The sequence below is a fragment of the Oncorhynchus tshawytscha genome, linkage group LG04, assembly GCF_018296145.1.
Source record: "Oncorhynchus tshawytscha isolate Ot180627B linkage group LG04, Otsh_v2.0, whole genome shotgun sequence".
Lineage (NCBI taxonomy): Eukaryota > Metazoa > Chordata > Actinopteri > Salmoniformes > Salmonidae > Oncorhynchus > Oncorhynchus tshawytscha.
The window spans coordinates 10,454,394-10,464,838 of record NC_056432.1 but is presented as its reverse complement, the minus strand read 5'-3'; the positions used below and the strand labels follow the sequence as shown (position 1 = coordinate 10,464,838).

Sequence of the window (10,445 nt, the reverse complement as noted above, 5' to 3'; positions counted from 1 at the left end):
GCTCCAACCTCTACTCACTACCCAGCCCCTACACACCACCCAGCTCCATCCTCAGCTCCAGCCCCAGGCAAGAGTATTTGTATGCGTTTCCCCCCTGTTGACACGACATGTATGAGGGTGGATGAAATAGCAGCTCTGTTATAGTGTCACCTAGTGGACATTCGTATCACATACACCTCTAACCACAGCTTCAAACCTTACTGGCTGGCCTGCAAAGATCATTGTTTATTTAATCGATCATCTTATTTTATAATTTTATCCTGTTACAACAATATAATTAATTTCTTATTATGTAATTACCATTATGGATCAGATTGAAACCTTAATGAAATTAGCAAATATTGAAATAACCAAGGCAGAATAACATAATCATGAAAAACGTTTGACTATAAACTGCAATTAATTTCTGTTGTGCTGGAATACATAAAATATATACAAAGGTTCTGGCTACACAAATGTATTCGTTAAAATGTAACAAGCTGCATGTTAGCTTAAGTTACAACATGTATATGGTTACATACTGGTGCCGGATGTGAAAAGCCGGTCGGTTCTCTGCTTTAGTGTGTGGTTTTGCTATTGGTCCATTGCTCTTACCGTGGAGAAATCTTGTCCAATCGAAAGCGTCCTTATAGTCATTCGAGGCAGAATGAGTTCGCGGGAAAGTAAATGGATTCTCACAGTATAAGATTTTCTATAGTTAGTGTTAACGTTTAGCTAGCCATATATCTAAAAAAAAATAATGAACGTATGTTGGATTGTATGATTGATGAGTTTATCGTTGGATAGTTTGAGTTCTGACAACTTGAAAGTCCCGCATTCAAAGGTGGAACGTTTCGTGGCTATCTTGCTAGCTACTGTAGCGTTATTGGCACCAATTCATTGGTTAATCGTAGCCAGAATAAGCAATCTTTTGTACGGAGACAAAGAGCTCACCTCTATTGCTTGCTAGCTAGTTGTGTAACGTTTTAATACTTCGTTTTGAAAATACGTCGTTTTGAAAATGAGTTTATTTAATTTGGACCGGTTTCGTTTTGACAATAATAAAACAACGTCAAACCAGGACAAATACACCGGTTCCGTAAGTCCAGAGTCAGAAAAGGAGAATAAACCAGGTATGATTTGCTTGCTAAGCTAACAGTAGTCAGCCATTATGTAGCTAGCTAGACCGCTAGCTGGCACATCGCTTAATGGCTTATAACCTGATATGTAACTCTCGTTCACCGGCAAGAGCAGGACCTATAGTATACCTATTTGGCTTAGCTAGCTAGCTAACCCTAATCATAATATTTGCTGACACTAATACTGTTGACATTTAGCTATACCTTAGTCGCTAGCTAACGTTAGCTAGCTTTATCAGTCGTTTTCTCTGGGCGACAGCTAACATTAACGTTAGCTAGCTAAATAGAAAGCTAGTTGGTTGGTCAACCAAATTGTGTTTTGGGTATTGAACTGGTAGCTAGCAACAATCGCATAACTACAATATGTGCCCTCGCTTTAATTGCATGTGATTGCTAAACTGTCTTTGCCCATATTTCTATGGCCCATACAGCACGAGTAACAACACCTATAGCCAACCTTGGAAAACCTGGGCGAGGAGTAGTGTTTGAAGATGTCATCAGTGACCCTGATGACGATTTGGCAAGTGATTCGAGGAGGGATAAATTAACGAAAGTGGTGAAGTAAGTACAGCCGCGTTGAGATGAAATATCTAGGCCTAGCCTATATTTCCCCCATGACTTGCGTCAAGGTAACGTTATAACTAATTCCATGAAGTGTTGCTTAACATGTCAGTCTAATCTTGTAGTTCTTTCAGGGAACCAGTGAAGCTAGAGGTAAGAGAGATGACTGAGCCATATGATAAGGAAGACCAAGTTGACAAGACGCTGGAAGAGAGACTGTACAAACTGCAGGAAATCTTCCCTAACAGAAACAGGAAGGAGTTGTTGGAGGTAATTTCATATGAATCACTTTTCTGTCACAAACTATTGTATAGTCTCTTAAAGACAGCTGCTGCTCACTGCCGATTCACATCGCTTATATATTGAACTTTGCTTTGTTTTCAGGTGATTGAAAGCACAAGCACTTTAGATGGTGCCGTAGCCTCATGCCTGATGATGTTTGGTGACAAAGGTATCTATTTGATTTACTACTACCATAGACAGCAGGTTGCGGCCTGTCCCCTACTATACCACCAAACATGGCCAGCTTGACCAGTGTTTTCTATGTTTATGACATCTCTTCTTACGCTCATGACAACACAGCCTGGGCCTCATTGTAATGATGGTTATAGGGCTTTGTCTGCCATTGCTAAAACATGACAAATATAGGCATGTTTCTCCTCACACATTGACTCAATCGGTTGTCCAGACTCAACGAGGAAGAGGAAACCGGACGGATCCAGCAGTTGTCGAGACAAAGATGTGGTCCAGCAGCCCAGCAAGAGGAGGAGAACGTCTCTGGTAAGACGAGGGTGAGGTAGACCGTCTCGGGTGAGGCCGCCGGGGGTGGGGTAGACTGTCTCTGGTAAGACGGGGTTGGGGTAGAACGTCTCTGGTGGGGCTGCCGGGGGTGCGGTAGACCGTCTCGGGGGTAGACCGACTCTGGTGAGGGGGGTTTAGACTGTCTCTGGTGTTGGGGGGGGTAAGACCGTCTCTGGTGTGGGGGGTAGACCGTCTCTGGTGTGTGGGGGGGGGGTAGACCGACTCTGGTGAGGGGGGATTTAGACTGTCTCTGGGGGGTGGGGGGATTTAGACTGTCTCTGGGGGGTGGGGTAGAACATCTTTGGTAAGATGGAGGGGGTAGACCATCTCGGGTGAGGTCGCCAGGGTTTGGGTAGACCGTCTCTGGTGTGGGGGGTAGACCGTCTCTGGTGTTGGGGGTAGACCGTCTCTGGTGTTGGGGGGGGTAGACCGTCTCTGGTGTTGGGGGTAGACCGTCTCTGGTGTTGGGGGGGGTAGACCGTCTCTGGTGTGGGGGGGGGGACCGTCTCTGGTGTGGGGGGGGTAGACCGTCTCTGGTGTGGGGGGGGTAGACCGATTAATCGGAATGGCTGATTAATTAGGGCCGTTTTCATAACAATAGGAAATCGGTATTTTTGGACACTAATTTGGTGGACAATTTACTAGACCTTTTATTTCATCTTTATTTAACTAGGCAAGTCAGTTAAGAACACATTCTTATTTTCAATGACGGCCTAGGAATGGTGGGTTAACTGCCTCGTTCAGGGTCAGAGCAACAGATTTTTACCTTGTCAGCTCGGGGGATTCAATCTTGCAACCTTAGTTAACTAGTCCAACGCTTGAACCACCTGATTACATAGCACTCCACGAGGAGATTGCCTGTTACGCGAATGCAGTAAGCCAAGTTAAGTTGCTAGCTAGCATTAAACTTATCTTATAAAAAACAATCAATCATAATCACTAGTTAACTACACATGGTTGATGATATTACTAGTTTATCTAGCGTGTCCTGCGTTGCATATAATCAATGCGGTGCGTATCGTTGCTCCAATGTGTACCTAACCATAAACATCAATGCCTTTCTTAAAATCAATACACAAGTATATATTTTTAAACCTGCATATTTACCTAACAGAAATCCAGGTTAGAAAGCAATATTAACCAGGGGAAATTGTCACTTCTCTTGCGTTCATTACATGCAGAGTCAGGGTATATGCAACAGTTTGGGCTGCCTAATTTACCAGAATTTTACGTAATTATGACATAACATTGAAGGTTGTGCAATGTAACAGGAATATTTAGACTTATGGATGCCACCCGTTAGATAAAATACGGAACGGTTACGTATTTCACTGAAAGAATAAACGTCTTATTTTCGAGATGATAGTTTCCGGATTCGGCCATATAATGACCTAAGGCTCGTATTTCTGTGTGTTATCATGTTATAACTAAGTCTATGATTTGATAGAGCAGTCTGACTGAGCGATGGTAGACACCAGCAGGCTCGTAAGCATTCATTCAAACAGCACTTTAATGTGTTTGCCAGCAGCTGTTTATGACTTCAAGCCTATCAACTCCCGAAATTAGGCTGGTGTAACCGAAGTGAAATGGCTAGCTAGTTAGCGGGGTATGCGCTAATACGTTTCAAACATCACTCGCTCTGAGACTTGGAGTGGTTGTTTCGCTTGCTCTGCATGGGTAATGCTACTTCGAGGGTGGCTGTTGTCGATGTGTTCCTGGTTCGAGCCCAGGTAGAAGCGAGGAGAGGGACGGAAGCTATACTGTTACACTGGCAATACTAAAGTGCCTATAAGAACATCCCAATAGTCAAAGGTTAATGAAATACAAATGGTATAGAGTGATAGTTCTATAATTCCTATAATAACTACAACCTAAAACTTCTTACCTGGGAATATTGAAGACTCATGTTAAAAGGAACCACCAGCTTTCATATGTTCTCATGTTCTGAGCAAGGAACTTAAACGTTAACTTTCTTACATGGTACATATTGCACTTTTACTTTCTTCTCCAACACTTAGTTTTTGCATTATTTAAACCAAATTGAACATGTTTCATTATTTATTTGAGGCTAAATTGATTTTATTGATGTATTATAGATAAATTATATAAAATAAAATATTATAGATAAAATAAGTGTTCATTCAGTATTGTTGTAATTGTCATTATTATAAATACATCTTTTTTAATCGGCCTATTAATCGGTACCGGCTTTTTTTGGTCCTCCAATAATTGGTATTGGTATCGGCGCTGAAAAATCATAATCGGTCGACCTCTAGTCTCTGGTGAGGCGGAGGGGCTTCAGACCGTCTCTGGTGAGGCGGAGGGGCTTCAGACCGTCTCTGGTGAGGCGGAGGGGCTTCAGACCGTCTCTGGTGAGGCGGAGGGGGTCGACTTTCACACCAGGCATGCATTGTGCTGTTGCTGCTTCTCCTTAGCAGTACTAACCGTCACTGTGCGTGTGTTCACTATTATTATTTTTTTGTGCAAAATGTTTTGCTACGGTGTACACTAATGAATACACGCTGTCTGATTCACCAGGCTGAAGACTCTGAAGAAGAGGGCGCAGAGCCCAGCTGGGAAAGACAGGAGGCCATGGTTAGGAAACTGCAGAGGAAATTCCCTGACCAGGATAAGGAAGTGAGTGAGAGTGTCAGCCACACAGAAATCCTACAAATCACTTTCTGTACGTATCAGTTCTAGATGTATCACAGGAGGTTTCTTAGGGGAGGACAGCTCATAATAATGGCCTGAACGGAGCGACTGGAGTGGCATCAAACGCATGGAAACCATGGGTGGTTCTCAAAATGCATACTACCGCACGGGAGGGTCGGCGTGAGTCCAAATCAAAGTATGGAGCGCGGAGGGCACTACTCAGTTTGTATATATTTTGAAGCATGCGTCAATGCAAACTTCAATGGACAGTATGCCATGATATGACTCAAACATGTAACATAAAAAATAAAAAATTCTATCTCAATGAATGGCAGCCATTGGTAGAGCTGAATCGAGAGAGAATTCACTCCGACTTCAGAATGAAATGTTGCCTCATGTTTCCTGACTGCAATATTTTATCTTGATGTGTTAATTAATACATGCTATGTTAATTTTGGCATGGTTACCTGCCTACAAAGTAGGTAGCAAGCCCATAGTAAGTTAATAGATCTAACTGGCTAGCTAGTACTGTTAGCTAGTCGTATAGCCACAAAGAACCGTTATCTAGCTATCCATGAAGAATTGACATCTACCTTGGATAACATTGGTTTTAGATCATTTTTTGCATGTTATCCTATCTGGAAGTAAAACGTTTTGCTTTGTGTGTATCTTGTTTGGTCTCTATCGTCCTGGCAGGAAGAAGGGTCAGGGAATGGGGAGGTGCAGAGTATTACAGTAGGGGGAGAGCCAGTGTCTCCACACTCGTCCTCACAAGAACGTACTCAATAAAACGTCCTCTGAGAGTGTACTTGGAGCATGAGTGTTGATCACGGTAGTATTCATATTGAGAATCGCCCCAATGTGTCTGATATATTTGATACCATTCCACTTATTCTGCTCCAGCCATTACAATTAGCTCGTCCTCTCCAATTAAGGTGCCACCAACCTCCTGTGATGTAATTCTATGGTCAGCCGTTGCCACGGCAACCACGCACACCTCGCAGAGTCATGATCACAACACACCAGGTGGTGAGAGAATCTTTCTTAGACTCACTGCAAACTTCGAGGAATAGGCTTTTTTTAAAGAGTTGGTCTGACGGTGGCATCATCCTCTTCCCTCGCTTGCGGAAACAAATAGAGAAGCAAATAAAGAAAATTGAGCGTTTAAAAAAATAATAATAATAATCTTTTTTAATATATATATATATATATTTTTTTTTTTGAGAGGTGAAAAGGTGACTGTAGTGTGACAATTAATCTCTTCTACCCCTGTCTGTCACATCCTACAGGAACTCAGGGCTGTGCTCCAGGAACATGAGTGGAACGTAGCCGACGCCTTGGAGGCGCTTCGCATGTTCTCTGACCCAGGTGATCATGATACTGTCCTCATCCAGATGAAACATCACTGATAGTGTTGCTACAGTCATGTGACTGTTTCACCTATTCTTACCATCTAGTGTGTTTATTACTACTGTACTCGTTATATTTATCAATGTATCAATGATTTCTTTTCCTGAAGAGGAATACACCAGCTCCCCTGAAGTCAAGCAAAAGGAACCCAAAGTCAAGAGCGACACCAAACCAAGCAACAGCAAGAGTGACGCCAAGCCAAGCAGAGAGTCCAAGGACGGCATGGAGGAAGCCAAGCCAAGCAAAGCTTCCCCTCTGAAATGGATGTTCAAGAAATTTGCCCCTGAATCCAAACCTACCTCCTCTTCAAATTTGCAGAGCCTGAAGATGTCCAATGGGACCAGCATGGCTAGAAAGGAGGCAGTGGAGAGGAAGAGGAATGCTCACACCTCTGACGAGAGGGCCAGCAGCTCGGAGGACGAGGAGGCGACCAGCAGCGAGTTTGAGGACGAGGACGAGGAGCTGGACTCTGGGGCGGAAGACGAGGGCACATCCACGCTACAAGGCCAGATCCTGCTCTTCTTCCAGGAGGCCTCGCTGGACGAGCTGTCCCTCATCACCGGCTGTTCGGTGAAGAAGGCCAAGAAGATCGTGGAGCTGCGGCCTTTTGCTTTTTGGCACAAGCTGGTAAGAGATTGCCCACCACCCCTCCTATCTGCATGCTCTTGTCACTGAGCCTCAATGCTCCCTCCAACTAAGGCCCTGCAGTTCTGTCCCATTTTCTTCCATTTGTGTCTCTTGTTCTTTTCGCAATGTACACTGATTTTGGTTTTAGGTGAAGGTGTGTTCTACTCAGTCTACGACTCGTGGCCTGGCCTCCTTAGCCATGTTAGGTTTCTTCTCTCTCTCGCTCTCAATGGCCTACTATGACAAACCATGTGACTAGTTGTGGAATGATGGAAACCCCAGCTCATTGGCTGCTGCCAATGCCACCTATGTTTGGCAGCAGAGAAATATAAGCTAGCAGTGTTTTCCACTAGCATCCGCTATACAGCCGGTTACACACACTTTCAGCTGGGTACTTTTTCCACTTAAATTAAAAAGGCTACTTTTTTACAATTTGCTAGTCAGAAAAAGTCACCCGAGCCCTCTCCCCCTAGAATGAACGATATGCATCTTCTTGCGATTTATTCATAGGACGGGTACCTGTTAGTCACAAAGTGAGCGAAAACAGGGAAACACTGCTGTAAACTAAAGCTCTCCTTTGTATTTTCCATATGGGGGGGGGGGTGTTCCAAAGCTCTATCACAAAAAAAAAATAATAATAATTATGAGCCTCTTCTGGCTTATTAGTCTCCTTTCTCCTTCTGTGCTGTGGACCTTCCCACTCGCACACGGAGCCCAAGCCCCTGCCACTCGCACACGGAGCCCAAGCCCCTGCCACTCGCACACGGAGCCCCTGCCACTCGCACACGGAGCCCCTGCCACTCGCACACGGAGCCCCTGCCACTCGCACACGCAGCCCAAGCTGTTTTTGTTTTCAATGCGTGCATCAAATGCATTGAGTTTGTCTGGTAGAGAGGCATCGTTGGGCAGATGAAGGTTAGTTCTTCTGTTGTAATCTTTAATGGACTGTAGCCCCTACCACATGCCGTGGACGTCGGAGCCTGTGTAGTATGACTCCACCTTATTCCTATAATGTCCCTTTTCTTGTTTGATGACTGGAGGTCATTGTGGGACTTCTTGTACTTGTTCCTGTCCTCAGCCATAGCCTCAGGGTTGTGTGTGGTAGCCCTGTGTGTGGTAGCCCTGTGTGTGGTAGCCCTGTGTGTGGTAGCCCTGTTCTTTAGTTTAGTGCCAACCTCTGTGTTAATCCAAGGCTTTTGATTGGGGAAGATTGGAACCCTCGCCATGGGCACAACGCCGCTGATGTATTTTCTGATGAAGCCAGTGGTGGTTTGCTCATCAACGTTATCGGCGGAGCCTCAAAACATCCCAATCAGCGCTAGCAAAGCAGTCCAGAAGCATACCAACTGATTTTGGTGGCCATTTCTCAACGGGGCAAATCACGGGTACTTCCTGTTTCGGCTTCCGCTTCTAAACAGGAAGGGTCATTGGATATGCAGGGTTGTCACTCCCACACAGCTCTAAACAGGAAGGGTCATTGGATATGCAGGGTTGTCACTCCCACACAGCTCTAAACAGGAAGGGTCATTGGATATGCAGGGTTGTCACTCCCACACAGCTCTAAACAGGAAGGGTCATTGGATATGCAGGGTTGTCACTCCCACACAGCTTTAAGCAGGACCATTGGATATGCAGGGTTGTCACTCCCACACAGCTTTAAGCAGGACCATTGGATATGCAGGGTTGTCACTCCCACACAGCTCTAAACAGGACGGGTCATTGGATATGCAGGGTTGTCACTCCCACACAGCTCTAAACAGGAAGGGTCATTGGATATGCAGGGTTGTCACTCCCACACAGCTTTAAGCAGGACCATTGGATATGCAGGTGTGAATTGAAGAGCCACAAGGCACTTTAAACCTGAACTGGCTCCCCCACCACCATGAACCACCAGCTGAAAGATGTTATGTGAATGTGGTGTGAATTCAGCTGGCCCACTGTATGGTAGTCCTCAACGACCATGACATAGCTTCATCTTTAATTCACGTCATGGGCTTCGTTGTGCAACCGTACAATTGCATAACTGATCTCATGTCAGATGAAAAAGATGAGGCATTATGACCGGTTGGTGACACACTACTTTAATGTGTGTGTCTGTTTCTCAGAAGGAGCAGTTCCACAAGGAGAAAGGCCTGTCTGTGGAGCTGCTGCTGGGCTGCAGGGTGGTGCTGAGGGAGAGAGCCGTGGTCCGGGGTCTCATGTCCAAGTGCCAGAACATCTCGGGCAGGATGGTGAAGGGAGTCAGCCAGGTCATCGACAACGGCATGGGCTCCATGACCCAGCCCTCCATCCTCAACAGAAAGTAAGTGAAATGTCCAGAGGCGCCATTCGTTTTGGAACCGTTCACATAGAAATATGTTGTGTAGAAGAAATAGGCGTCTCTGACAAGGAGTAATGGCATTTCTATCTGAAACGTTCAACGTTTGCCTACTGAACGTAGATGACATCTAATCTGCTGTAGTCATTTTATATTCCAGCTGGGGAATTAAAAGGTATTGGAAGGACTGGCCAATAGACCCTTTTATTAAGAGAACAAATCCTCACTGGTAACGAACATAAAAATCCCAAATGCTAAGTGAATGCCATGGTAATTCATTCATCCATTTACCATGGCATAATGGATGTATTCTGAAAACAGTTGTCCTCACATCGGCTATGACTTATTGTCTGGAAGTAATAAAGGAATAAACCTTTTTGACCCCATTGAACAAATATGTATCGCATCATAAATGTTATGCCACATGTCTGTCAGATACTGGAATGTCTTATTTTTGCATCTAAATATATTGTATTGTGATTGGTTTGTCTCTAAATGTCTTACATCATGATTGGTTGCCATGCAGGTTAAAATTGAAACCCTACCAGTTGATTGGGCTGAAGTGGCTTCTCCTGCTGCACCAACACAAGCTGAGTGGAATCCTGGCTGATGAGATGGTGAGCTGACTACCCAATACAGATACATGCTGTTTCTCAAATGCCACCCTATTATCTCTCTAGTGTACTATTGGCCAGGGCCCATGGGGAATAGGGTGCCATTTGGGACCTTACCACATACTATGGTGTTCCTTAATTATGTGGATTACCCCTCCCTGTGTTGTAGAACTGTTACCAACCAAAAACAGATAATGGCAAGTATAAAATGCCCTGTAAAGGCCGTCTTCCTCCTTTCCTGTCGACTTAACTTCCACTCGCAGTCCCTTCAGTTTCTCTGAAGTCCCAGTCAGTTTGGCTGCTCAGCCTACCTTCGTTATCCCTCTCTCATCATAGCACTTTCAT

General features: G+C 44.7%; 1 protein-coding gene across 3 annotated transcripts in view; it reads left to right on the top strand.

The window, feature by feature from the left end:
* The first annotated feature begins 598 nt into the window (after positions 1 to 598).
* Positions 599 to 10,445, top strand: part of LOC112248320 (SWI/SNF-related matrix-associated actin-dependent regulator of chromatin subfamily A containing DEAD/H box 1A) — a 23,381-nt gene continuing 13,534 nt past the window's right edge. The window contains exons 1-10 of one of the 3 annotated variants that reach the window (XM_024417233.2): positions 599 to 1,112; positions 1,550 to 1,679; positions 1,805 to 1,949; positions 2,064 to 2,130; positions 2,368 to 2,459; positions 5,019 to 5,117; positions 6,422 to 6,500; positions 6,652 to 7,169; positions 9,275 to 9,471; positions 10,013 to 10,103. In XM_024417233.2, coding sequence (XP_024273001.1) covers positions 1,001 to 1,112; positions 1,550 to 1,679; positions 1,805 to 1,949; positions 2,064 to 2,130; positions 2,368 to 2,459; positions 5,019 to 5,117; positions 6,422 to 6,500; positions 6,652 to 7,169; positions 9,275 to 9,471; positions 10,013 to 10,103 — 1,530 coding nt within the window. In that variant the 5' untranslated portion in view covers positions 599 to 1,000. Of the gene's footprint in view, positions 1,113 to 1,549; positions 1,680 to 1,804; positions 1,950 to 2,063; positions 2,131 to 2,367; positions 2,460 to 4,787; positions 4,793 to 5,018; positions 5,118 to 6,421; positions 6,501 to 6,651; positions 7,170 to 9,274; positions 9,472 to 10,012; positions 10,104 to 10,445 lie in introns of those variants that run through there. The other 2 variants (XM_024417234.2, XM_024417235.2) reach the window with 2 other exon arrangements.